This window comes from Dermacentor andersoni, chromosome 9, assembly GCF_023375885.2.
Source record: "Dermacentor andersoni chromosome 9, qqDerAnde1_hic_scaffold, whole genome shotgun sequence".
NCBI lineage: Eukaryota > Metazoa > Arthropoda > Arachnida > Ixodida > Ixodidae > Dermacentor > Dermacentor andersoni.
The window spans coordinates 118,733,559-118,758,248 of record NC_092822.1 but is presented as its reverse complement, the minus strand read 5'-3'; the positions used below and the strand labels follow the sequence as shown (position 1 = coordinate 118,758,248).

Here is a 24,690-nt window from a genome sequence, read left to right as displayed (position 1 = left end):
CAGAGGGGGGGAGGGCAAGGTAAGTACACAATAGTTGATTATAGAAAAAAATTATAAGTGCAAAGAAGCAAAAGCTTTCGAAGAAACCGTCAAAGTTAAATACGTGGAAGTCAATAATTAATAAAAAGAACAAGGAAATATAAGGAAGGAAGGCAACAACATGGCAAAAACATCACAAAACATGGCATACAAAATAATAAAAATTACCGACGATTACGTTACTTCCTAATGCGAAATTTGAGCGCAGCAAATAAGCTGTTTCACCCTGACTGTTTGCGAGCCTTTGTTTGCGTTTGGCCTCGGCCTCGGCCGCGCGAACGGTAGAGTCTTCTCTGCGACGGCGATGAGCTTCTGCTTCAGCCTCGCTTACTGCTGGTTGCTCTCGACGGCGGCGATGAGCCTCCGCTTCGGCGGTGCGAACGGCAGGGTCTTCTCGGCGGCGGCGATGAGCTTCTGCTTCAGCCTCGCTTACTGCTGGTTGCTCTCGACGGCGGCGATGAGCCTCCGCTTCGGCGGCGCGAACTGCAGGGTCTTCTCGGCGGCGGCGATGAGCTTCTGCTTCGGCGACGCGTACTCCTGGTTGCTCTCGACGGCGGCGATGAGCCTCCGCTTCGGCGGCGCGAACGGCAGGGTCTTCTCGGCGGCGGCGCTTAGCCTCTGCTTCGGCGACGCGTACTCCTGGATCATCTCGACGGCGGCGACGGTAAGCTTCTGCTTCGGCGGCACGCACCTCTGGATTCTGACGGCGACGGCGCTGGGCCTCTGCTCTGGCAGCTCGTTTAGCAGCAGCAGCAGCAGACGGAGGACTTCCATCGGTCGTCTCGCTCATGGCTCAGAAAGAACTGGCAGATAATTTCGCAGTGGCGAACGGCAGCGGCAATTTCGGCTCGGGCGGTGCACATATACAGATCCGCCGCCACCGATCTGGCTCTCTGATTGCCACCGCACAGGGGTTGCATTGGAGGAGGAGCGAAGAAAGGAATTAAGTTCGAGCCGGCGCTTTGACAACCGGAGACTCGCAGGAAGAGGGGGGAGGGGGGCGGCGTGTACACCCAGCGGCAAACGATGGGGGCAGAAGCGCGCGCAGCAAGCGGACAACACGATAAAGGGAGGAGGGAAGAGATAGCAGCGACTGACTGATGCCGCTGACGCCGATAGTGAGTCAACCCCAGCTGCGGAGTTGGTTTCAGGGACAACGCCGCCGATGCCGACACAAACAATATGATACCCTCGCTTCCGCAGCGCTAAGAACCAGGTCTAGCCGTGGGAAGGTGGTCACGTATTCGTCGACGTGCCGGGGCCTACGTGAAATAACCGGCGCGTCGGCAACTGAAGAGCACCCTATCCGCCACACAAGAACAGGGGGGGGGGGACCCTTTCCTCCTCTTTCTGCATGGCGGCGACGGTGTTCTATGCAGCCACGTTATCTTGACTCTCTAGCGGCATCCAGCGGTATCAGTCGGTCGCTGCTAGCGCTGGGGGGATGAAAGGGGGGCGGAGCTGGTTACCAGGCCGACGACAACGCCGACGACGACGCGAAACCCAGGAACGGACGCCAAAGAGCTGCGCTCTAAAATGGTAAATAGAAACTCGTAAGCATGGCAAAAATACATGGCATAACAAAAATGAAAGCGAAGACAAAAAAAGAACATACCATATAAAAAATACAAGCCATAACTTAAAATTAGGGCATAAGAGCAGTTATTATGCAGAGCAAGCAAACGCAACATTAATTTATAACATGAAATTTTGAAGTGTAGTATTAAAGTTATTGGTGTCAGTTATGCTTGTAAGTAATGCGGGTAAGTTATTCCAATCTTTGCTTGTTTGGAGAAGAAATGAATATGAAAAGCCGACGGCATTGCAGTGCGGAATGTTTACTTTTTGGGGGTGGTCAATGCGAGATGAAATGTATGGTGGCGGTTAAACAAAGATAGAATGTAAACACGCATTGTGGTAGATTTTATGGAAAAGACATAAGTGAGATAGTTTTCTGCAGGTTGATAACAGCGGGAGGTGTAGGAGAGCTTTCATGTTAGTGACACTCGCAGTTCTTTGGTAGTTGGCAAGAATGAAATGGGCTGAGCGATTCTGTATTGCCTCTTGAGACTGTATGAGGGTGTCATGACCAGGGTCCTATAGTGATGATGCATACTCTAGCTGTGGACGAATGTAAGTTGTGTACAATAAGACTTTTGGTGATGATGGTGCTAAAGAAAATTCCCAACTAAAGTATCCCATTGTGCGAGTGGCCTTAGAGGTTATGTGATCAATATGAGTTTTCCAGGATAGATTGCTGGTAATGTGAACCCCCAAGTATCAATATGACGTTACACATCCTAGTGGGATGTTATTTAGCGTATAGGTGGGGCAGATCATGTTAGTACGAATAATCCTCATACTCTTACACTTCCTAATGTTTAATTCCATGTGCCACGTACGCCACCACTCATTTATGTTATTTAGATCCTCCTGAATTGCTAGAATATCTGAGGAATTAGTTATTTTACGACGCAAGACGCAGTCATCTGCAAATAGACACATGTTCGAGGAAACGTGAGTGGGCAAGTCATTAATATAAATTAGGAATAATGTAAACACTAAAACATTAAAATGTTACATTACGCTACAATGTCAGTAAAACTTAGAGTAAACTTTTCCACTGTATTGCATCCACAGATGCAAGTAGCCTATCCACAGCGGATTTTTACATCAGCAGTGACACTAACCCTGTAGTACCCAAGCACGGTTCCACAATCATCCCAGGAAAACTGGAACAACTTCTTCACCATTATTTCCAGCCATGGAGAGAACATTTCTTATTTGAGCTATACTTATTCAGTATGGTAATTAGAAAATTTGTAACTATTATCAACTGAAACTTGATTCTTGCATACAATATTTTTTTTAATGTTACTTGGACTTTGTGTTAAGTTTTCCATGTGTAAATTAGCATTTTGAGGCACCAAACTCAGCATAGCGTATACAATATGTTGGCCATTACAGGGTTAAAATATGTATGTAGGCTCCTATGTTGTACACACAGTGAGATTGCAGAATAGCTCTTCATCTGACAGTACGTGATTTGCTCACTTCAATGCAGCATCAGGTGCACAGGACCAGTTTTTGCCGTGTTGCCCATGAACCAGTGGGGAAAGCAGAATGAGCAAGTCCAACGAATAACCGGCTGTTCACCCAGGGTGTCTACCAAGTTGACATTTCCAAATTCCCTGAGTTTTCCAGGTTTTCCCTGAGTGCCTTTGCGAAATTCCCCGAGTGATGTAGAACTATGTTTTATGGCAAGCCGGGCTGGAACCATATCGCCCGATGCTGTCACTCTTTAGTAAGAATATGAACAAATTTTTTTAAAAGAACCGACTTCATCCAATTTGAATACTAAGTTTATGTTATTCAAAAAATGACTAGAAGGGAGAGGTCAGTAAAATGCACAGCAAATAAAATGTCTTCGAAAGAAATTGCGAACCGAGTCATACATTCTCAAATACAAATAAAAAGTAGATGCATACAGAAGCAAATATTTTCGAATATGAGCTATTTATACCAACTGATAGCAAGCTCAGTGGTATGAGGCCCGAATTTTGTCACAATTGAGAGTCTCAACAGCTCGTAAGTCAACCTCAACTGTCCTAAAATACTCTCAGCCCGCGCACGACGCCTCAGTGTTGTGCTTCACTGCTTTAAAGAGTCTATTTTGGTTTGTATGAGGGACACCTGCATCTCGGCGTCAGCCAAGAGTGTTTTTTGAGCTCAGGCTCCTTCAAAGAAGCACTCGCATAATTCATTCCCCGTTCATCCCTCAATGCGTCGGACCTCTCTGTTCTCGTTCTCCTTTTGTCGCGCGTTCGCACTACGGACCATTTGAAGCATACTCTTGGTCAGTTTACAGTCAACGTCCAATTTTTCGGACCCCCTAGGGGCCGCGAATACTTCCGAAAAATCAGGCAGTCCGAAAAAATAAATGCATGTCTTTTACTGCTCTTCAGGGCTGAAATCGACACAGACACGTCTGGAAAAGCTCTGAATGCCTGTCAGTACACTTATTCGGCATAGCGGTGCTCCTACTGTGACAGGAGAGGGCGGGTGCACGCGTGTAAAATTAAGGAATACATACTGTGTCCCGTGACAATTGCCCCTTTCTACACTTGTTAAGCTTCACCGCAATGCTTTTGCTGATGCTTCACCGCGTCACAAAACTGTACTGAGGCGAAACTAACTTTCAGGAACCAACATTATGGAAGGCGCCGTGCTTTCCGAGCTTCGAAGCCAAAATTATTGCTGACAGCGGAGAAATGAAGAAACACGGCACCAAACGGCATGAAGCTTAATAGCGAACGTCGAAGCAGCTAGGCGTAGCGTTGCCGCAGTGGTGGCTACGGCTTCCAGCGGATCTGCGTGCGATAGCGCCGGCTCGAGGCGGCGAGGTAATCAAAATGGCAGCGGTGGTGGCTTTGATCAATGCCGTTTCCTACCTGCGGTCACGCAGAACGTCCGGAAAATCGGACGGCAAAGAGTTCTTGGGTCCGAAATTTCAGACGTGCTGATACATTGACTCTATGGGGTACGCGGTGGTGCCACGAAGCCGTCCAAATTATCGGGAATACGGAAAGTCGGTCGTTGACTCTACACTGGCAACTCCTCCTGCCGACGACAGGGCGTCAAAGACGATTCGTTACGATTCCTGTCTGTTACTCGAGCCAGCATTACCGCGACTTTCGACCCTTTCAATTAAAGCTAATTTTCCCTGATAGAGGCACAAAATCCCTGAGTTTTCCCTGAGTTTTTCCAGACTACTAAAAATCCCTGAGAATTCCCGGTTTTCCAGGTTGGTAGACACCCTGTCACCAAATGAGGAGCATTCAAGCAAAGCTTCAGAGCTGGCTATCCGCAACCATCAAGTCCACATGACCATCACATATGCTGTTAGTGCCAGGGCGCCAACAGTGCTGAGCCTGAATGACTAAAGCTCGTAATTGCGCAATGCAAAGCAGCCAGACAGTAGAGGACAGGTGCTACAATCTACACATTTCAATTGTGTTATTACCAGCACTGAGAAGAAGGGTCCTATTCAGAACCACGCTAGGTCACAGAACTAAGGCAACAATGGAGGATCATACTGCAACAACTACATCCACCCTTAAGGCTAGCCCTCACCTGCTGCCAAAATACACCACTTCCCCACATCAGCATATCCATATGTGTGCTAAATATCTCATCTGGACAAGAGCACAGTTAGCCATCGTCAGCTTGAACAAAGGCTTCACTAAAAGGGAACACTCAAATTTTGCGCCAAATGAAGGCTTTAATTACTGTTAATATTACATTTTTGCCAATCTTTACCCATCCTTATTAATGCGAAAGCATTATATGGCTCATGAGGCAGAAAATCCGGTGTAATTGTCAGCATTGGCATGACCACTAATGGTCCAAAAAGTAATTGAACCCTCGACTTTTGGTGGAAGTCCAATCCATGACCTTTGGTGTTAATTTCAGCAAAGTTAATTAAGTTAGAGTTAAGGCATTTGAACCCTCGACTTTTGGTGGAAGTCCAATCTATGACCTTTGGTGTTAATTTCAGCAAAGTTAATTAAGACAGAGTTAAGGCATTTGGACCCACGACCTTTGGTGGGAGTCGAACCCACAACCTCGCATTGTGGCATAATGTCTAGGCATCGTGCGGTGGTCGCAATGCTTTCGCATTCATCCAAGTAGGGATAACCAAGTGCCCCTTGAATTTTTATGTGTGCTCTACCACAAGTCATCGCATACATTAAAAAAAAAAACAGCATGATCTCACAGCATAATTAAGTTGAAAAAAAAATAGCGAGTAGGATAGCAGTGTGCAGTAGCAGACAGCTGCTTGAGCACCTTGTGTTAAATACAGAGTACACAATATCCAACCTTGCACTTCTTCCAGGTTTTCAACAAAGTGCCTAGAAAGCTCTGTAAGATGGTGAATGTATGGATACCTCTGTCATGTGCTTCACTAAAGCTGGCCTTCAGCTGAACACCAAAAAATGTAGCTTCACTAACACGAGAGCATCAAAGTGCTGGGCCACCTTGTCATCAAAGAGGCCATTCAACCAAACTCTGACAAAGTTTCCACGATACTCACCTTTCCTTGCAGGCAATACTAAAGAAAGCGACAGAATCCATCTCGCAATGACTGTCGATGGTAATGTGTTAGCACTGAATCAATATAGCGACCCAATCTACTGCCACTGCCGGAAGAAGTTATGTACGAGGCGTGTCCAAGGTGTGACTACCCAGTGACCCAAGGTAGGTAACTGTTAGATACAAACATACATTATATACATAGCCCCAGAAAGTGCGTGAAGTAGCCTAACAATGCTAGTGCATTAAAAAGCTCTGCAGCTTCCTAGGTATCGCTTCTTATTTTTATTGCTTCATCGGGAACTTAGCGACCATCGCAGCATCTCTTCACAAGCTGCTAACTTCCAGCATTCACTTCGTGTAGTCAGCCGAATGAGAAACTGCCTTTCAAGACCTTCAGTAGGCCCTGACATCAGACCCTGTCCTGTGTCACTTTGATGAGCTTGCGTCAATACTTCCACATACCAATGCTAGAGGCCACAGAATTGGCAGTGTCCCCTTGCAGCGTGACAGTTCTTCCGAGGAGAAAGTTGCTGCCTATGCTAGCCGCACCTTGACCACAGCAGAGCAACACTACACCCTCACTGAACCAGGATGCCTTTCTCTCGTTTAGTCAGTAGGGAAATTCCAGCCCTACTCAGCACCTCCACCAGTTATGTAGGACTGTTTTTCGACTCTCAACCAGCGCTCTTGATTCTCTAAGCACGCACAGCACACGCCAAAGAAATCAACGAGAGGAATTGATCAGTGTGCAAACATGTAAAGAGTGGTGGCGTGGTGCAGAGGTAGAACACTGGGCTTCTAATCAGACAGGATGAATCCTTGTCCAGTCGACAATTTTAGGCTTGGAGTGGCACCTGACCCCGGCAACAGAAAGAAACAAATTCCCGAGAGCCAGTGAGATTGCACTAGTCCAGGTGCAACCAAATTAGGAACCACTAGGCTTCCACAGAGACAGTCCCTCACCAGAACAGGAAATGACCTCCCTGGGGCAGTATTCGGCCACTACCACCCAAATGACCCCTACAATTAACCCATGGCCCTCAGCCCCAAGCAGCTGCAGAGCACCTGACCAAGGTGGCAGTCAAACCTACGACGTGGCAGAGGGTGCTAAGAACCTTCGGATCCTATGTACCTGGACATCATACTTACTTATGATTTAAGCTGGCGTGCTCACATTGAGCATATTACCGTATCTACTCGCATAACGATCGCACTTTCTTCTAAAAAAAATTGCTGCAAATTCAGTGGTGCAATCATTACGGGGGTTAAATTTCCCGCAAAAAAAGAATGTTTTTCATCCCACATTTGCTGCGGGATGACAGCAGGTCAACAAACAGGCAGTTGCCACTGTAACAGTGCGGGACACCAAAACAAGAATGGCGGCCGGCGGAGCAAGCCGAATGCGCGGAACGTAATTTTTTTTCTTTTCGCGAGTACACTACACACATTGAAACAGTTTCTTCCATATCATTAATGAATACTATCGTTAATATCAGCAATTCTGCAACAATAACGCAGCCATGTCCTCTTTGAGGGACAGAAACAGAGATGGGCGTGCTTAGCTGCCAGTGACATAGAAACACATGGCGGGTATGCTGCAGAAACTGCGGCATTCGTCTTCACTACTATCCTAATACGGCACGTTTCCGCTAAGGGTGGGCGAATATCTTAGCTGTGTTACAAGCATCGACGTATAAATAGGGTACGCTTCTAACGTATCAGTGTAAACGTGGGTACTATTGTTTCCGCTCACAATTTGCTGCATGCCCACGAGTGCAGACGAGAAGAATCATAAGGCGCCTTTTTTGTTGTTGACCACCACCATTATAAAGCCTACAAATAATAAAGCTAAGGCAAGTTTGGTTGTATCTTTTTTTTTTTCATGGGAGTGTGGAAAGTGATGAAAGGAATAAAATGGGGCATCTGCTTGATGCTCCTCGAAACGACTTTTTTTTTATTACTTGTATTAGAGGCTTCAAAATTTGGCCAATTACAGAGTTTTATATGCAGATTTCAAATATGTCATTACTTTTTCTGTAGCTGTTATAGTTTTTGAATTAAGTGATCCACAAGGGCAAAATAAAGTCACCTTTCTGGGCACTTTAGTGCGTACTAAATTTTCACAAAAAGCATCGCGCTGTAGCTTGTTTAGCTCTTTGTAGATCGCAAAGTGCCGATATCTAGTCAAACAGGATGTACAATTACTGGAACTAGGGAAAAAAATAGTATGTCAACTAATTTTCTTTTCTCAATTCCCTGAAATATAACTTTGTACTTTCACGATTACTGCTGAGAGATACTGCAATTTCAAGTAGAAACCAGCACTATATATGTTCAAGAGTATGTATGCCAAATTTTGTTAGTATAAAAAAATTATAAGTGTACAACGTTGTTTTCATGGGATTGTGAAATAAATTTGTTGAAGTGTCCTAATTTTGTTTTTCATAGTTCTAGTAATTTTACACACTGTTTAGATAGACATCGGCACTTTGCAGTCTACAAAGAGCTAAATAATGCGAAAATTTATTACACAATAAGGTGGCTACAAAATCACTATATTTTGCCCTTGTGTAGGACATAACTCAAGAACTATAGCAGCTGCACAAGAACTGATGACATATTTGAAATCTGCTTGAAAGGCTACATAAGTGAGCGGATTTTCATATCTCTAGTACAAATATTAAAGAAATTATTTTTTGACGATTTTGACGATTTTCTACAAACGTACTGAGTCGTTAGAGTAGGTCCTTCTGATCATTAATTGACACATCTAAGTGCTCCGCGTAAAGCGTGTAATTTATTATAAGGTTTTAAAAATGCACATCGCTGCCGATCGGAGCACGCTGCTCGGCGGAATTTTAAGCCGCCCCTACCCATATGACGAAAATCACCCATATGACGTCAGTGGGGCGAGCTATCTGATTGGCTGACCAGGGCGCATGATCAATCATTTTTCCAACTTTATGGTAAACAAATGATCTTCGTAATAGTTGGAATGTTAGTTCATTTGTTTTTATAAACAGAAAGTAACATAAAGAGAATGCACAAGAACGATTTTTCAATACAATTAAGCACTTCCGGCACACAGCAAGTGTCGTCTGCTTGCGTTACAACGTACTCCATTTTGTCGAGAGCTCCGCGGTCAGAGTCGGTCTCAGTCTTTTCGCGAGCACTATGATTCGACTTTGTTGCTTTGTGGACTGCAAACGTAGCGACTGGCAATATGTCAAGCTGCGACATCGTGTCCCTCTGCAAGGCAGCATACGAGCGAGCTGGCTGCTGCGCATCGGACTGCCGCTATCCGATCGGCGCCAGGGTTTGCGCGTTTGTGGCCGTCACTTTACACCGGAAGATTACTAACGCGCGCAATAGCGTTTCGCGAGTCCGGTATTAGGGCAAATGCAAGCGCAAGGGGACAGGGTCTGGCTGCTTGACTGTGCCGTAACAGGATGAGCCATGGGATGAGCAGAATCGCAAATGCGAATGGTCTGCACGGTGCAGCCACCTGGTGGCACAGAGCTCAACCATACACAGTAGCAGTAACGAAGTGTATTCTTCTTTGGCTGCTGGTGTGTATTTTTTGCAGGAGTGTAATCATCAACACTTTGTTTTTATAAATGTTTAAAATGTTTTACATTTGGTTAGAGCAATATTAGCGCTGCGCCAACAAGTGGCTGGACCGTGCAGACCGATCAGGCCGCACGTACGTCTACGCTAAAGTTCCTTCATCAGCTTGAGTTTATGCCTCCAGTCATTTGCCGAAATGACCAGCTTGCCTGTGGTTACCGGAATACCAGACACGTTCGGCGCTACGACAGAATGCTCGCAACGCACGCTGCTTCGATAGCTCTCGCTTGGGGTCGACGGCCAAGCGGCTAGCGGAGAGGTTTCACACGGGCGGGGGCGGGCTCCAAAACAACCGGAAGTGGACGATGTGACATCGCATCGTGACGCGAAACCAGTGAAGGCGGAGCTTAGCCCCGATCGCTCGGCAAACGAGTTGAGGAGGAAAAGCATGACTAGGGAGGAGGGTAACCTAATCGCTTGTAGCTCCATTAATACGTAACGCTTCACTTAAATTGTGGTGTGAATGTTCTACTTAAGCTGTACCCTACGCGTCTACAAAATTTGTCCGAACCGTTTCAGGGGCCCTTTAAGAACATTTGGTGAGTAAAGACCACTTGGTATGTCTTGAAGAGTCGTTCGCGTAGCATTCGACAGCATTCGACAGATGGTAAGCGCGATCATCATTAGCTATACTTGGCACACAACATATCGCTGCGGCAAGTTCGGGGTGCGATCATTACACGGGAAAGAAAAAAAATTGAATTTTGATGACAAAATTCAGAGGTGCGATCATTATGCAAGTAAATATGGTACTAATAAGGCTTCCAGGAAGCTCAGCCTCCTTAAACGACGCTTGCATTTCGCTAATAAATATACAAGACTGTGCGCTTTCAATTCATTGATTCGGCCCTATCTAGAATATGCTTCAATCATATGGCATCCTCAACTGACAGGTCTTACTAACATGCTCTAAATGGTACAGAACAAGGTGGCACGGTTTGTCACGTCATCCTATTCACATTTCATCAGCGTTTCATCACTAAAAGCAGAACTTAAGCTAGCTAAGCTTGCCATGTGCAGACGGCATACTCGGCTATCATTTCTTACTCACTTTACCATAGCAACACAACGTTCGCCCAATCGCAGATTTTTCAAGCCCCTCATACTTCAACATGCACACATATTATCGCCCATTTTCACCCGGACGAAGAAGTACCAAAATTTGCCTTTACCATTGTGCATAAGCAAATGGAGCTCCCTGCCGTCTGACATCGCCGAGATATCAGAGCCTTCAGTATTTCACTCAGCGCTCCTGGGCTATTTACAAAATGAAAACATTGCCAACCCATATCTGCCTGCCTTCGTTTTATATAGTCTTTGTATGCTATATGTATGCAGTGTTCTTTCCCAATGTACTTATGATCAGTGCTTTATTGGATATTTAACAAAATGTGCTATGCTCCTCTTCAATGTACTTGGATGACTTTTTTTATAACTATGCTAATCTGAACACCTTGGTTCAAATAAACTTGCTGTTTTTCCTTGTTTCACACCTAGGGCCTTTAGGCTATTGAAATAAAGAAATAAAGATAATGTCATGCAATGCTTATGTTTATCCGCATCAAAGATTGCCACTTTATTTTCATTCAATTTATAGGTTCGTACACTAGACATCACACCCAAGCTATGCTGAAATGCAAACTTCTACTCAGATGAAAATAGAGTATGTGCAGCAATGTCACAAGGACAAAGGCGATGTACGACGCTTGTCAAGGAAAAAACACTGATGACAGAGGTATGCACAGAAAAGTACAACACGTATCAAGCACCATTTAAGGATTCTGTACCTCTTCCATTGCAGTGGGACATACCCATTCTAGAGCATTTGCTGGAATAGGCACACACCCAGCAGCACATACCAAATGGCTAAGTAGAAGAAAATAATGCAAATCAAAGAATCTGTTAAATACTGCCATGCCTGCTCTACACAGATTATAAGGATAATGACGAGAGTTTTAGTGGACTCCATCTTGTAGTGCAGAAGATCTGAAGACAAAGAAGACAGCTGTATGCTTTATCTCTTAACTGACTGTTTTTGTAACACGTGTCTCATCTCCCGTTTTCAATGCACCGTGATGACATACTGTATTTTTCTGCCATATAACCCCCCCCACACATAACTTGCACCCCAATTACAACAACTGGGAAAGAAAAAGAAAATATGCGTATATAACCAGCAGGAATAACCGCATAAAATGCTCAAATCTTTGCAAAAAGAGCCTCTGTTCGCAGATGCATGACACGTCCACATAGTATCTTCGACCAGTGGCTTTGTTTCCTGCCACCCCACTTTGGTGATATTGATAATCATCAGCTTCTGCTGCACCATAAAGGACAGCCGTTCAGCACAGCTCATTGTGATTCCAGTTTTAGTTCACCGGCGTCACGTGCAGAGTTCACTAACCACTAAATGCAACATGGTGAACCTTAAAGAGTGAGGAGAGTGGGCGACTACGAGGGAGGGAAAAGGGAGCTTCAGCACACAGGAGTGGAGTTCCCTAGAAGATAACAAAACTTTTAATGGCAAAGAACCTTGACTTAAAGTGTAGCTTTACAACAGCATGTGCCTAGCTACCATGAAGCCACACCTTAAGGCGAAATCCGCATATAATCCGCACTCCGAGTTAACTGTTAAGTTTAAATTTTTGGTGCAGGTTAAACATATAAAAATACAGTAATTCACCCCTCCCTTAACAGGCTGGTGTGCTTTAGAGATACCTGGAAGCAAACATTATATGTTCAGGTTTTCTGTAGGAATAACTTTTTTTGTTACGCAGAACACAGGTACACTCTCATTTAGCACACATGTAACCTTTGCACATACATTCAAATATATCCCCCGAAATACTGAGCCATCCAGACAGCAGCCACACCAATACTAGGAGAATAGGTAAAGAAAGCTTCACTGTAACACTAGAAGTCAGTCATATTAAAGTTTCAAGTGAAGCAACTTTACAGCAACAAATTTACGGCTTTTCTTCTTTCTGATTTTAACATATGGAGTGCAACTTTGTTATGCAGTGGACTCTCCTTAAACAGTACTTCAAGGGACCAGGAAAATTGGTTCCGTTTATCAGGAGTTCTATTTACTGAGAGACAAAGCTGAATACAATTGCATGAACCAACCAACCAACCATGAGGTTGGTGTCCCATTTATGGGACAGTTCCGTTTAAGCGATCTCCATTTATTGAGATTCCACTGTATAGTATAATTGTCTTGTTTTGTTCCTGACATTAGGTGTTCAGCATTTGCACAATTAAAAGAAATCATGCAGGAACCATCAACAATGATAGTCAATGCAAGCGAACAGCTGAATGCTTCTACAAAGCGATTCACTTTAATATAAGAATTATGTGCACTGAGGCCTACACTAGTTGTTGCAAAGATATTTTGGTAGCATTGGTTGTTTCACTGTGTAATTCTGTATAAAACAGAGCCACTGAGCCGTACATCTGTAGATGCAGTATTCGTCATATGTACAAGGTCTCCAATGGCGCAAGTGCTGGTGTATAAGGTGACTGCCATACTCCTCTCCCACTGCTTCCACAGGAGGAGAGGTTGGTGGCAGAAGAGGAAGGCTGTCCTTCTCACCTAAACCTTCAGAGTCACTCTCGTTCAACTGTACGTACGGTGCCCCACAATTTGGTTGCATAACTCTGGTGCCTTCGTATTGGCACTGAAAGTCTGACCTTTACCGATCACAACAAAAATGGCTGAAAGGGTCAAATAAAGCTACACACTTTAAAAATAGAAGCACTAAATGTGTAAGCTATTATGTTAACTAGAATTCGTGAACTAAATATAATAACGACGAAATTTCAAGTTTCTGGCTAAATGTCTTTGGCCAGCACTGAATGAAAGGCAGCAAGCAGCATTTGTTGGTTTAGGGCATCAACGCAGGATGAGGTAGAAGAAGTTCGGAATGTGGCTCGCTTTTGTTTAAAAGCCCGGTCATAAGAGACAGACCGATTCAAGATCACCCGCTGCAATGGTGCCAGAGACGTACGTGATTGCGAATGTAAAGCAAATGAAATGTACACCTATGGTTCACATATGATGAGAGCTCTGCGTACAAATTTGAAACAAAGGAATAGGTGGCTTGAGGGTAAGCCCACTTCCAGCCTACCACCCAGGGTTTCCCCCCTATTGAAGAAAAAGTTTTCGCAAAATATTTTTTTTTTCATTGATTATGCTTATTCTCGGTGAGTTTCGCACATTTAGATAAAAACTTTAAAAATGCTGTTATTTGTATGTGCTGTTATTGAAGTGCAAATACCTGGTTCCCGAAGCTCTCGTCAATATTATGGAAACAAACTTTGAACACCGCTGAACTAACGCATGAAACCATTTTTTTACCACTTTTGAATAACCCGAATAAAAATTGCACAGCAGCTTAGTAGACTTGAGAGAGTACATCCAACATACATGGCCACCCAGAAATGATAGCTTTAGATCTAAATACTGCAGTTCACTATTCTATGAGGCTTCACATGTGAATTTCAGGTAGAGGCCTCTTTCTCTGAATTTCTTTTTGTCTATCATACTTCTAGTTGGCTCTGCAGTATCAATGAACACCAAGTAATTATCAACGTAGCAGAAAAGGCCCTTTAGAATGCTACTTCTATATTGGTGAATCAACCGGTCTACTAGGCTAAGCAAAATATCACCAAGAACTGGCGCTAGTTTGGGCCAATGCATACACCAGATTTTTTTATTGAAACGTTTTCATTTCAACTAACGACTGCTGATTTTAGATAGAATTCCGAAAGTTCTAGAAACCCTTCCACCGAGGTCTTGCATTGGTTGGCAAGCTTATGTTCATCACTGTCCTTAATATAGCACTTTTTAACATACCTGAACATGGATTTATGTGGAAGAGAATAATAAAGATCAACATTTACACTGAAAACAAAACAGCCTTCACGGTTCCGCTTCTTCAAAAACTCCACAACCACCTCAGAACATGGGTAAATGAACAGATGCACTACTTGTAACTCATCTAAGTGTTTTTGTAAGAAACTAGATACAACCCATTGCCAGGTTGACCTTAAAAATGGTTAAAATTGCGTAAATTCAGGCGATTCAAAAGGTATAGAGCCGCAGCCTCCACATGCAAAGCATCTAAACTAGCACGTTTAACATTTTTTCTGACGGACATTAGGAGTGTGGGAGGCAGCGCAAAGAGGTAGTTACCATGGCCACGGTTTATTTAGGCCAGCCAGCCATGGTACCATGGGATCTCAGGAACCCGGAAGCGGCCAACACCGCAGCTGCTCAGGTCAAGCAAACTAGCGTGTTCTATCTCGCGCTACATGCATGTGAGCCAACGTCTTTGTCGGCTCTGGAGGAGATAGTCATGCCGCTACAAGAGCACCCTGATTCAATGCAATGGACTCTTTGTCTGAGATGACCGCCCACAGTCCTTGTGTGCACACAGAAACAACTGCACAGTCCATTATTGGCAAGGTAATCCCCTTTTGTGGCAATGCATTCCACACAGCATGGTTGCAGTCCCTTTATCGAAAAATATCTGTTCATCACAAAGTTAAGAGTGCATCCTTGTAATGGAGGCACAAAAATGGAGGCATAAAAAAGAACAAGCACATCAGAATTACCTTTGAGTTGCCCTCCATGAAAAAGTACTTGTGTATCTTGAATGCCAATATTGTTATCCATGCATTGTAAAATGTGTGTCTCTTTGTTTTTAATACATTGGCATTCTTTGGGTACTTCATGCAATTTGCGGGGGCTATCTATCTATGTTTGTATGTACCTAACCGTTTTCCTGCCTACCTTAGTCACTAGGTTGTACATGGTCAAATGGTTACTGCAATGCATGAAACTGCTGTGCTGAGGTAACAAGAGTTCAAAAGCAACCAGTGTACCAGCTTGGGCCACTGAGTATGGGCAGTGTCCACATACATGCTGATCTTCAATGAAGCTCTCTCAGGTTGACTTGGGTCACTGTTTATGCGGGACTGGGTAAGCACTGCTGTTGGAAGAAACTGAGTATGTCCCACTCGGTCTGCGCTGGTCTTCAATAAAAAAAGAAACATCAGTTGTGGCGTTTTGCATGCCAAAACCACGATCTGATTATAAGGCACGATGTAGTGGGGGGCTCCAGAATAATTTGGACCACCTGGGGTTCTTTAATGTGCACCTAAATCTAGGTACACAGATGTTCTCACTTTATGTCCCCATCGAAATGCAGCCGTCGTGGCTGGGATTTGATCCCACGATCTCATGCTTAGCAGCCCAACAGTAAAGCCACTAAGCAACCATGGGTGGCTTTCAACAAACTTTTGACGCCAACTTCAGTAACTCGGTGTGTCCCACTGGGAATGTGCCACTCCACAATGATGAAAAAGACCCCTTAGGTTTCTCCAATGCTGAATGGAACTGAACCAAAGTCACAAAGGTTCCTCAAGGACAGGAATTCCATGCACTAACAGGCTGTCACACGAATACACTGGGTATGTGCAGCTTTTCAATGAACGCCTTTCAAGCCTAGCGAGCTTCGCCATGAATGCACTGCGTATGTCCCGCTCTTCAATGAACTTCTCACCAACTTTGGTCACTCTGCATGTGCCACTAGGTGTGTGATAAACAAGGGAATACTTCCCAGCGTTTACATGCACCAGCACTCTGTGCACTCAGAGAAAATGCACGGACTTCTCAACATAGCCACTAGATGGCTCAACGTGCGCAAAAAGAAGCGCGAGAGAGGAGCCCGTTTGCCGCATGACACGTTTCTCAGGCTTTGCATGTACAGGTGTGCCATGATTTCTGAGACCTCGCGCGAGCCTTGCAGCGGCAGCACTAGATGGCACCAAGTGTTCTTAGGGAAGTGCAAAAGAGGAGTCCCACTGCAGTACACACCTCCTTCACTACTTATTTCAACAATGGCAATACAATTGTGATTCAATGCTAATGCATAATCATTGACATTCACCATGAGATGGGTTCTGCCACTATTTTTTCTGGTTCCCCTTACTTTCTCTTTCATTCCAGCTCATTGCACACATGCACAATTTCTTGTGTTATGCAGCCACTGTTCTTCCAAAATAAACTTTAGTCTCAAGTAAATGCTGCTTGATGTCTTCCACTACCCCTTGTCACTTGTGCAGTTCATTTTTCTGTAAGGCTGTATCAACTTGCCCCATTAGCAATTCTAATGCAAGACTAGTGCAGATATTAGGATTCTTGTTGATAAGTTACTGCATACAAGCATGGCTGATGAAATAAAACAAGTGCACTGGTTGACCAAAAAAAAAAAAATCACCAACCTGTGTTTGGAGGTATGTCAGCAACCTCACGTTTCAGTCCGCCACTGTCACCTGCCATGGAACCAGCACACACCTGTCAAACAAGAACATCAAGAAAGGCTAAACTTAAAATGAGCCTGGCACCCTTTCCTTACAACCACTGAACAATATATGCAGTTACTCTGCATTACTGCAAAGGCTTCTGGGTTGTATGTGAAAGGCTATGCAGACGCAGCAGCTCTTTTTCACTTCATACAGCAACACGGAACACCCCAGCCACACAAAAGTACACCATTGGCTACCTCAGAGTCCGTTACTTGTGCTGGCAATGCTGATGAAACGAACAAAGATTGCTGACATCCAGGTTCACAGCGGCTCTTTCACTTGATGCTGCGCTCACACATTTCTCATTCGTGGCGTCAAATCGAGGTGTTTCGTCGAAGTCGAAAGGGTCGTTGCTGTTAATTACCTTATTTTGATCGGTCTCGAGGATTTCACCTTTCTCTACGATTTCACCAACGAAACCACGGAAATCATAGCGCTGTGCATGCCAACATCCGGCCTGCTCAGCGAGCCACATCATATTTTTATTTTTAATGACAGAGCCTTTTAAGCGAGCCAGATATTTAAAGAAGGGAGGTGTTTGTGCGTAGCAGGCCTTTGAAAGGTGCAAGCACTTTTTTGCAGCATTGCTCCAGTGCTACAGGTACGATACTCGACTATTTTCGATCCTCATTGGCAACTCCGCGCTGAGACTCGTGTTGCAGTATATCATATATAGACGTTTTCATCAGGTAAGGAGAAAGGGGCGTGCGGCAAGGCTTTCCTCCTCTATGGCTTGTGCGATCCTGCGCGGCGCTGCTAGAAAGCATTGCTGTAGTGTGCTGCAGAACGATTTCAAGATGTTCTAGATAGTACTGTGAAACTTATGCAATGTCCGTTCATATAAGGTGATTAGGGAAGCCTTTCGGTGCATCGGCAACTACAGTATGCAGAACTATCTCTTGGGGCCACAAAGATGCGACACGCATTGTCAGTCACGGTGTGTGTACGTGTTGCGAACTATTTTGCATATATCGGTTTTAATTCAACGAAGAGAACCAGCGTCTCTGTATTACCAGTATGAAATGGTAAATCTGCTCACTATTTGATTACTTGGTGCCGGGACTACAACATAATAGTGCATGCTCGTGTACAGCCAACCTAAGGCAACCACGAAACATCTAAGCGGCAGATGCTATCAAATATTTGTGACACACCGGCATCGTTCTCACGCATTTCAAATCTAGTACGCTTGAAATCACTATATGTCTACGCTAGCCTCCTGCATGAGGCTGATGGCGGTGCTCAACACAGCGATCACTGTGGTTGGTGAACAAGCATGATACATATATAAGCTATGTGCTTCGGCATTACCTTTTTGCCTTGTAAAGCCATAATATCAGAGAAGAATCGCATAAAAAGAATGAGATGGCTATTTTTGAGGACAAAATTTTCGTAATACGTGTGAGTGTGTCATAGAGAACGGAATGAACAAAACCGAAAAAAAAATTTGCTTATCATCCTTTTTCTTCAAAAAAAGAAAGAGAAAATGGACTAACGCCGCAGTATGACCTCGCATAGTCACGATGCACAATGTTTATATGTCTATAACGTTGATGCCACATGCTTGGACCATGCGCTATATAGAACAAAGATAACTGTAATCCAGCACCTACCACTGCTTAGGATACCCGTGCAGTTCATAAACGGCCACTTTGCTGGACAAATATAGTTCACACTGTAAGGTATGCTGTTATTACTAACCAAAACTATTTTATTCATGGGTGGGAACCTCATCCACCTAACCAAGTAGTTATGCAATGTCATCTGCAGCTAACAGTTTGCACAATTGTCACAGCATAACAGCACAGCTCCTATCGTAGCAGAACGGTACCCATGCTGTTACGATCGTAGAGTATGTTTCATTGCTCCTAAACCAGAGCTTAGAACTAGAGGATAATACTGCAATAAGGTCACATTAGTGAATAGAACTTTCGGAAATACACAATTGTTCTCCGAGGCTGATTGTAGGCTCAAACATGCACTCACACATCACGCTGCATGCTCCGTCTGTTTCAGCGCCAGCAGAAAGTCCGGCCATGCTGACTTAAAGCACCACAGTACGTCTCGCAGAACCATTTTCCACGTAGAAGACGCCACGTCATACTAAATAGACCGCACGAACGCGAAAACAACACCAGAAACTACCGCCGAGCGTATATCTGCCATGGAAAAAGGAGCACTCGCCCAAGCCAGCATGCCGACTGCCCATAGATGGCGCCGCTGTGTAGCACTATGGTGACGCCCATGGAAAAAAACGGTCTATAGCACCTCACAATAGATAGACAGGAACGTCTGTCTAGCTTTCAGAAGCTAAATACAGATATCTTGCACTGAGGCTGAAAACTGCAATGCTACCTAGTCAGTATGTCTTGGGATATAAACAAATTAGAGGTATGTTTGTAAGTTGGGGCCACACCTTTCTTTTGATAGCTGATACGTGTGACAAGGCCATCTGCGTCCGTTGACTGGTGCTTGTCTGTGCTTGTAGTACACAGTGTTTAAGGTAGGATTTGGTATTGTGTATTATATTTTAGTACTTTGTTCTTTTAAATGGCACCATGGGGCACCCCTTGTAGATATAAAAACACCCTCATTGCAACCGAGGGGTAAGTTGGGCGTGGTTTGGAACTAGTGTGTGTATCATTCTTTCGGAGCCACCAACGGTGCTCGGTGCCACCCTTCGCAAACACTACAATGTCACAGCCGACGTGTGTCATGATTGCCTTTCACTTTTTGCCGCATGTCAACTGCAGCCAGCAGCCACGAAGCAGCCCATCACCAACACCAGGTGCAGCAATACCCATTTGGCTCATTTTCATCGCAACAAACACCACCTGCTGAATCAGCCCCTCATCCTCCATAGCCGCTCATGTCACACATCACCAGGAAGCTCAGCAAAATACCTGGTGGTGTAAACAACGCACAACCATACAGCCCCAACATTACTAGCTTTATAGGAAGGCCCCTCCTTATCTTGAACCATCTAGGAACACCAGCAGTACCGTGGAATCGGTGGCTTCAAGAATTTGAACCATATTTGCTTGTTGCTGGCAGCAAAAGTTTTTCTGTGGAATGCAAAGCTTTCCAAGAGCAGAGTGAAGAGTCCCACAAAACAGTCACTACAACGGCATGATTATTCATTCCCTATTTTGCTACCCCAAACACACCGCTTCACCCATACCATCGCATTCAAGTCTGCCAGAATCTCAATCCATCCAAGATATGCAGCCTCGGCAACAAGTGGAGTCACTCGAGTCACACCAACAGACGCTGTCCCTCACATCACAACCTCAACCACCACAGAAATTGGCACAGCCTCAACGAGAGTGCCGAAGGAGGCACCTGGATGATTACGTGTAGCTTAATACCGTTTATGTTAAAGGGAAGAGAAATGTATATTTTATTTTAGTACATTGTTCTGTTGGACGGCCCCAAGGAGTGCCCCACTGGGGATATATAAACACCATCAGTGCAGCCGAGGGTAAGTTGGGCGTGTTTTGGAACTAGTACGTGTGTCGTTCTTTTGGAGCCACCAACGGTGCTCAGTGCCTCCCTTCGCAAAAGCTACACTCGGGCTTTCAAAGACAACAGACAAGTGCCACCTATAGAGATGCTCAAACCCAAGTGAAATTCAAGAAGTGAATAACCACCAATCAGACCAAGTTGAGTTTCTTACAACATATTCACAATTTTAAGTCAAGGTTTTCTTTTGGGAAAAGTCACTAGGATTAGTGCAAATGCATGACCTAAAAATGAACTGAACCAGTTGTAATGGAATTAGGTGTGTTCACAGTGTCAAAAAGCAAAATAGCAGCGCTGTGCACCCATTGAACGCTCCAAAGCTTGAACAAGCGCTGTTTGCTGTTGCTTATAAATTTCTTATGTGCAAATAAACTGACAACTCAACGTATTAAATGAGAAAACAGCACCTTCTGCTTGCATCGCGAAACTAAAGCATGCTATGGAAACGATGTCGGCTCACAGCACAACATGTCTCATGATCAACTTTTGACCTTCCAAGGCAGTTAGCATTCCTGCAACCGTGCCTGCAGACAAAAGTGCATTAGTAATGACACTAATGTTGGGGCAGAAAGCTATAAACAAGCACAACCAAATGACGCTTATACATAAATCACTATAATTTATCAAATCGCCTGCCTAAACAAAACACTCCATGATTTGAAACTTTTGAAAAAAAGATTTGAAAAAGTAGATACTTAAAATAAACAAAAAAAAAAGCCATGGCCTACTCGCCCGGAATAAAGAAGTAAACTTGAGTTTAGTGTTTCGAAAAATACGGTGCGGTATCAGTCATCACCTTTTCCCAATGTGAAGTTTCTTATCCAAGTCGCTCTCCGATGCATGTCGTCTGCTACTTTCACAAAAACATCAAATCGTACATTGCTGTTCTGTATTGTACACGTAATAAACTTCTACTTCTGTCTTTCCACCCCGATAACACGCATAATGCTACACAACAAGTCCTTTGACATTCGTGTTCTTTTCTGGGGGGGGGGGGAGGCTTCTACGCGGTGACATCACAATGATTTGAGATCTACAAGGCATTCAGCGCATGCCGTGATAGGAGGCCCTCTTTCACTTCAAGCTTGAACCTGGATGAGCCATTAGATTATGCCATTAGATTTTTGTGAGAAGCTCTGCTTATAGCATATTAATAAATCATCTTCCAGTAGATTCCACATTACTATTTTAATCTAACTCAATTACTGGAAACAACAATCTGAAACTCCCTTCATGTATGCAGACTGTATGAGCAGTCATCAGCACATACTTGAAGACACCTCAACTCCCGAAGTGTCAAGAAACTCACGCGACCTTTAACCCTTTGCAGCCATGCACATTTACCCAATTTGTGGCTCTAGTGAGGAGTTGTTTTGCACACTTAGACACCAACCAGAAAGCACGCTCATCTGAATAAGCACATGTTAAATCATTTATTTCATAAAATTTATTGCACAGGCTCTCAACAGTAGCAGCGCACTGCATCATAGCACTCAAAGCAGTCTCCTGGGTGAAGGTTTGTACCGAGTCTTAGGCTCCTTAATGCCGCTTTCTTCTAAAGTGCTCTCATCCGAGGACATTTGCTGAACATCTGAAGGCAAGTTATATTCATCCACGCCATTAAAATCATCTTTTGATTCACTGACCACACATTAATTTCATCCATAAAATGCAAGCACAGAAAACATTGCCATCCTGTCAGCACTTCATGCCATATGTTGCACGAACATCCCTTCACACACCGAGGTGGAAAAGAAGTGCTGCCATTGCCTGGAGATGTTGCAAAGTGCACTTATTAGAGAAGGGTTGAAATCTGGGCCAGTTGGTACATACTTGAAGGAAAAAACCAGTCAAAAACACAAAGGCCAAGAGGAGAGGTGTGAACCTCTCCTCTTGTCCTTTGTGTTTTTGACTGGTTTTTTTCCTTCTTCATGCACTTATTAGTTGAAAAAGTTCCCAAACACTGGTACTACAAACACAAATAACCAGCAAATAAAAGCACGCATGCGTCTCGGGTGCTTCTTGACATCTTACTGGAACATATTTTCATATGTTGGGAGGGGCCTAACACATAACTGCAAAGGGCCATTTTGGACGAGCACAGCTCACCTTTGCCAAATTGTTCCAAAACCGTCTCGAGTGGACGATCTACACTCGTCCACTCGAGATATCTCTTTTTGAGCATCTTGAATGAGACACACTCATTTGCAGGTTAGTTAGTGTGTGACTTCGCAGATGGCAACACTTGGCAGATAATTTCTTTTTCAACCACTGTTCCAAACTTTTTAGGGAGGCAACTCAAGTTTCAAAAAATGGCATCTGGTAGATGCGACGCATATATTGCTGGTCCATTGTTATGAAAAAGAAGCTTTTCACCGTCGTCCAGCTCTTCAGACAATAATGATTCAGGCACCGAAGTTTACTTTATTCCTGGAAGTGAAAGCGATAGCCGATGACTTCAAGGTAACAATTCATCAGAAGAAGACTGCTCAGAAGACACTATTGCCAGTGCGCGTCATTGGTGGTGCATCGACGTGAATTACATTCCCATGAAGCCTCCTCAGTTTCCATTTTTGGGCATGCCTGGTAAAGCACTGTCAGAATGATAAATCTTTCTGAACTGCACTCTTGCTCTGTTCTTTTATTGTTGATTACCAGCAGAGAGCTGGCCTCATTTAGCATGAGCACTAATAAACTTTATTTGGTTTATTTTACTTAGTATCAGCTTTAAATTTTTTTTTTGAACATCAAAAATTTGCTTTTTAGAAGAAAAATATTCAATATCAAATTTTTAACAAATAAGCAGTTCATGCCTAGAAATTGTCAAAATAATAAAACGGTTAAGGCATTAAAAAAGTGCTGACCTAACATTTCGTACTTATCTTATTTTTTCCATGTTAGATGTAGGTTCAAGCCTAAATCTATAAATATAAGTGCACAGTAAACATAATTCTCGGTGGCGTTTTACCAAATGTAAATGATGGCATAGGAAGAGCTGCACAGATGGAGCTGCTTTATGCTTTTGCAATGTTCATAGCAAGACAGTTAATTATAAGAGTAGCATAAAGAAAACCTGGGCACACACAACATGTGTGTGCCTAGTGCACGACGCTTGGCATTTCAGTGGTAAAGTGTGGTAGAGTCTATGCAAAACAGAGTTTGCAGTATTGATACAGTTGCTCTCCATTAAACATAGTAAGCAGTGTTGCCTTAAAGTAGTACACAGCGAAGTAGGAGGCATGCATAACACAACATTTATGCAATGCATAGTACATAAGAGGTCTGGTTTCAGTCAAGCATGGGGCACTTCGGAATAGGCTGCACTTGAAACACGGCTACAAAAAGGAAATAGTGTGTGTCTATTGTAGGTTGAGCCAGACAGCCAGCATACCACTGCCTTCCTTTTCACTTTTTGCGGCGCTAAAACACCATCATGCAACAATATGCCTTGCGGATGGATAGCGCCATCACAAGGTAGGTGCACTGATTGCTTAACAATAAAAGCACATAAACAAGTGGTGATGTGAAATAAATAAATAAATAATAACTTTAAGGGAAATCACCTCACGATGACTGTCAACGGTAATGCTTTTAGAATTCAATCGATATAGTTACATAGTGTATTTCCCTCATCAAAACAAGTTGTGTATGAGGCATGTACACCAGCGAGATTCTTCTTTTGCACTTCTCGAAGAACACTCAGCGACATCTTGCGACGTGTTCATTCACAGAAAGCAGCAGCTATGTCTTGCCCGTATCGCTTTCTCCGTTTATAACATGGCTGCATATTCTCTATCTTGGAATTGATACTGCAACTCAAAGCCAGTGCCTATCTGAAACATCAGCAGTATCAGCAACTTCCACTCACAGTTACCCAAAGTCAAGCTGCGTCAGAGGACCGCAGGCCAATGCAATGACCAGTTGCGGACCACAGAGAATTGGTCATCTCACCGCTTCGACTTCTTGAAGAGTACTTCACTGTGTGAAGCCTGAGGGGCTCATCAGAAATATTTTTATCCCTACAAACAGCTTCCA

The 24,690-nt window shown here is 44.0% G+C and overlaps 1 protein-coding gene across 7 annotated transcripts in view; it reads right to left on the bottom strand.

Annotated features, from left to right (window-relative positions):
* LOC126529640 (uncharacterized) overlaps nucleotides 1-24,690 on the bottom strand; it is an 81,762-nt gene that overhangs the window by 46,833 nt on the left and 10,239 nt on the right. For 3 of the 7 annotated variants that reach the window (XM_050177157.3, XM_055069927.1, XM_050177155.2), the window contains exon 2: nucleotides 17,050-17,122. In XM_050177157.3, coding sequence (XP_050033114.1) covers nucleotides 17,050-17,122 — 73 coding nt within the window. Of the gene's footprint in view, nucleotides 1-264; nucleotides 1,183-17,049; nucleotides 17,123-19,119; nucleotides 22,247-24,690 lie in introns of those variants that run through there. The other 4 variants (XR_011890092.1, XM_055069924.2, XM_055069926.2 and 1 more) reach the window with 4 other exon arrangements.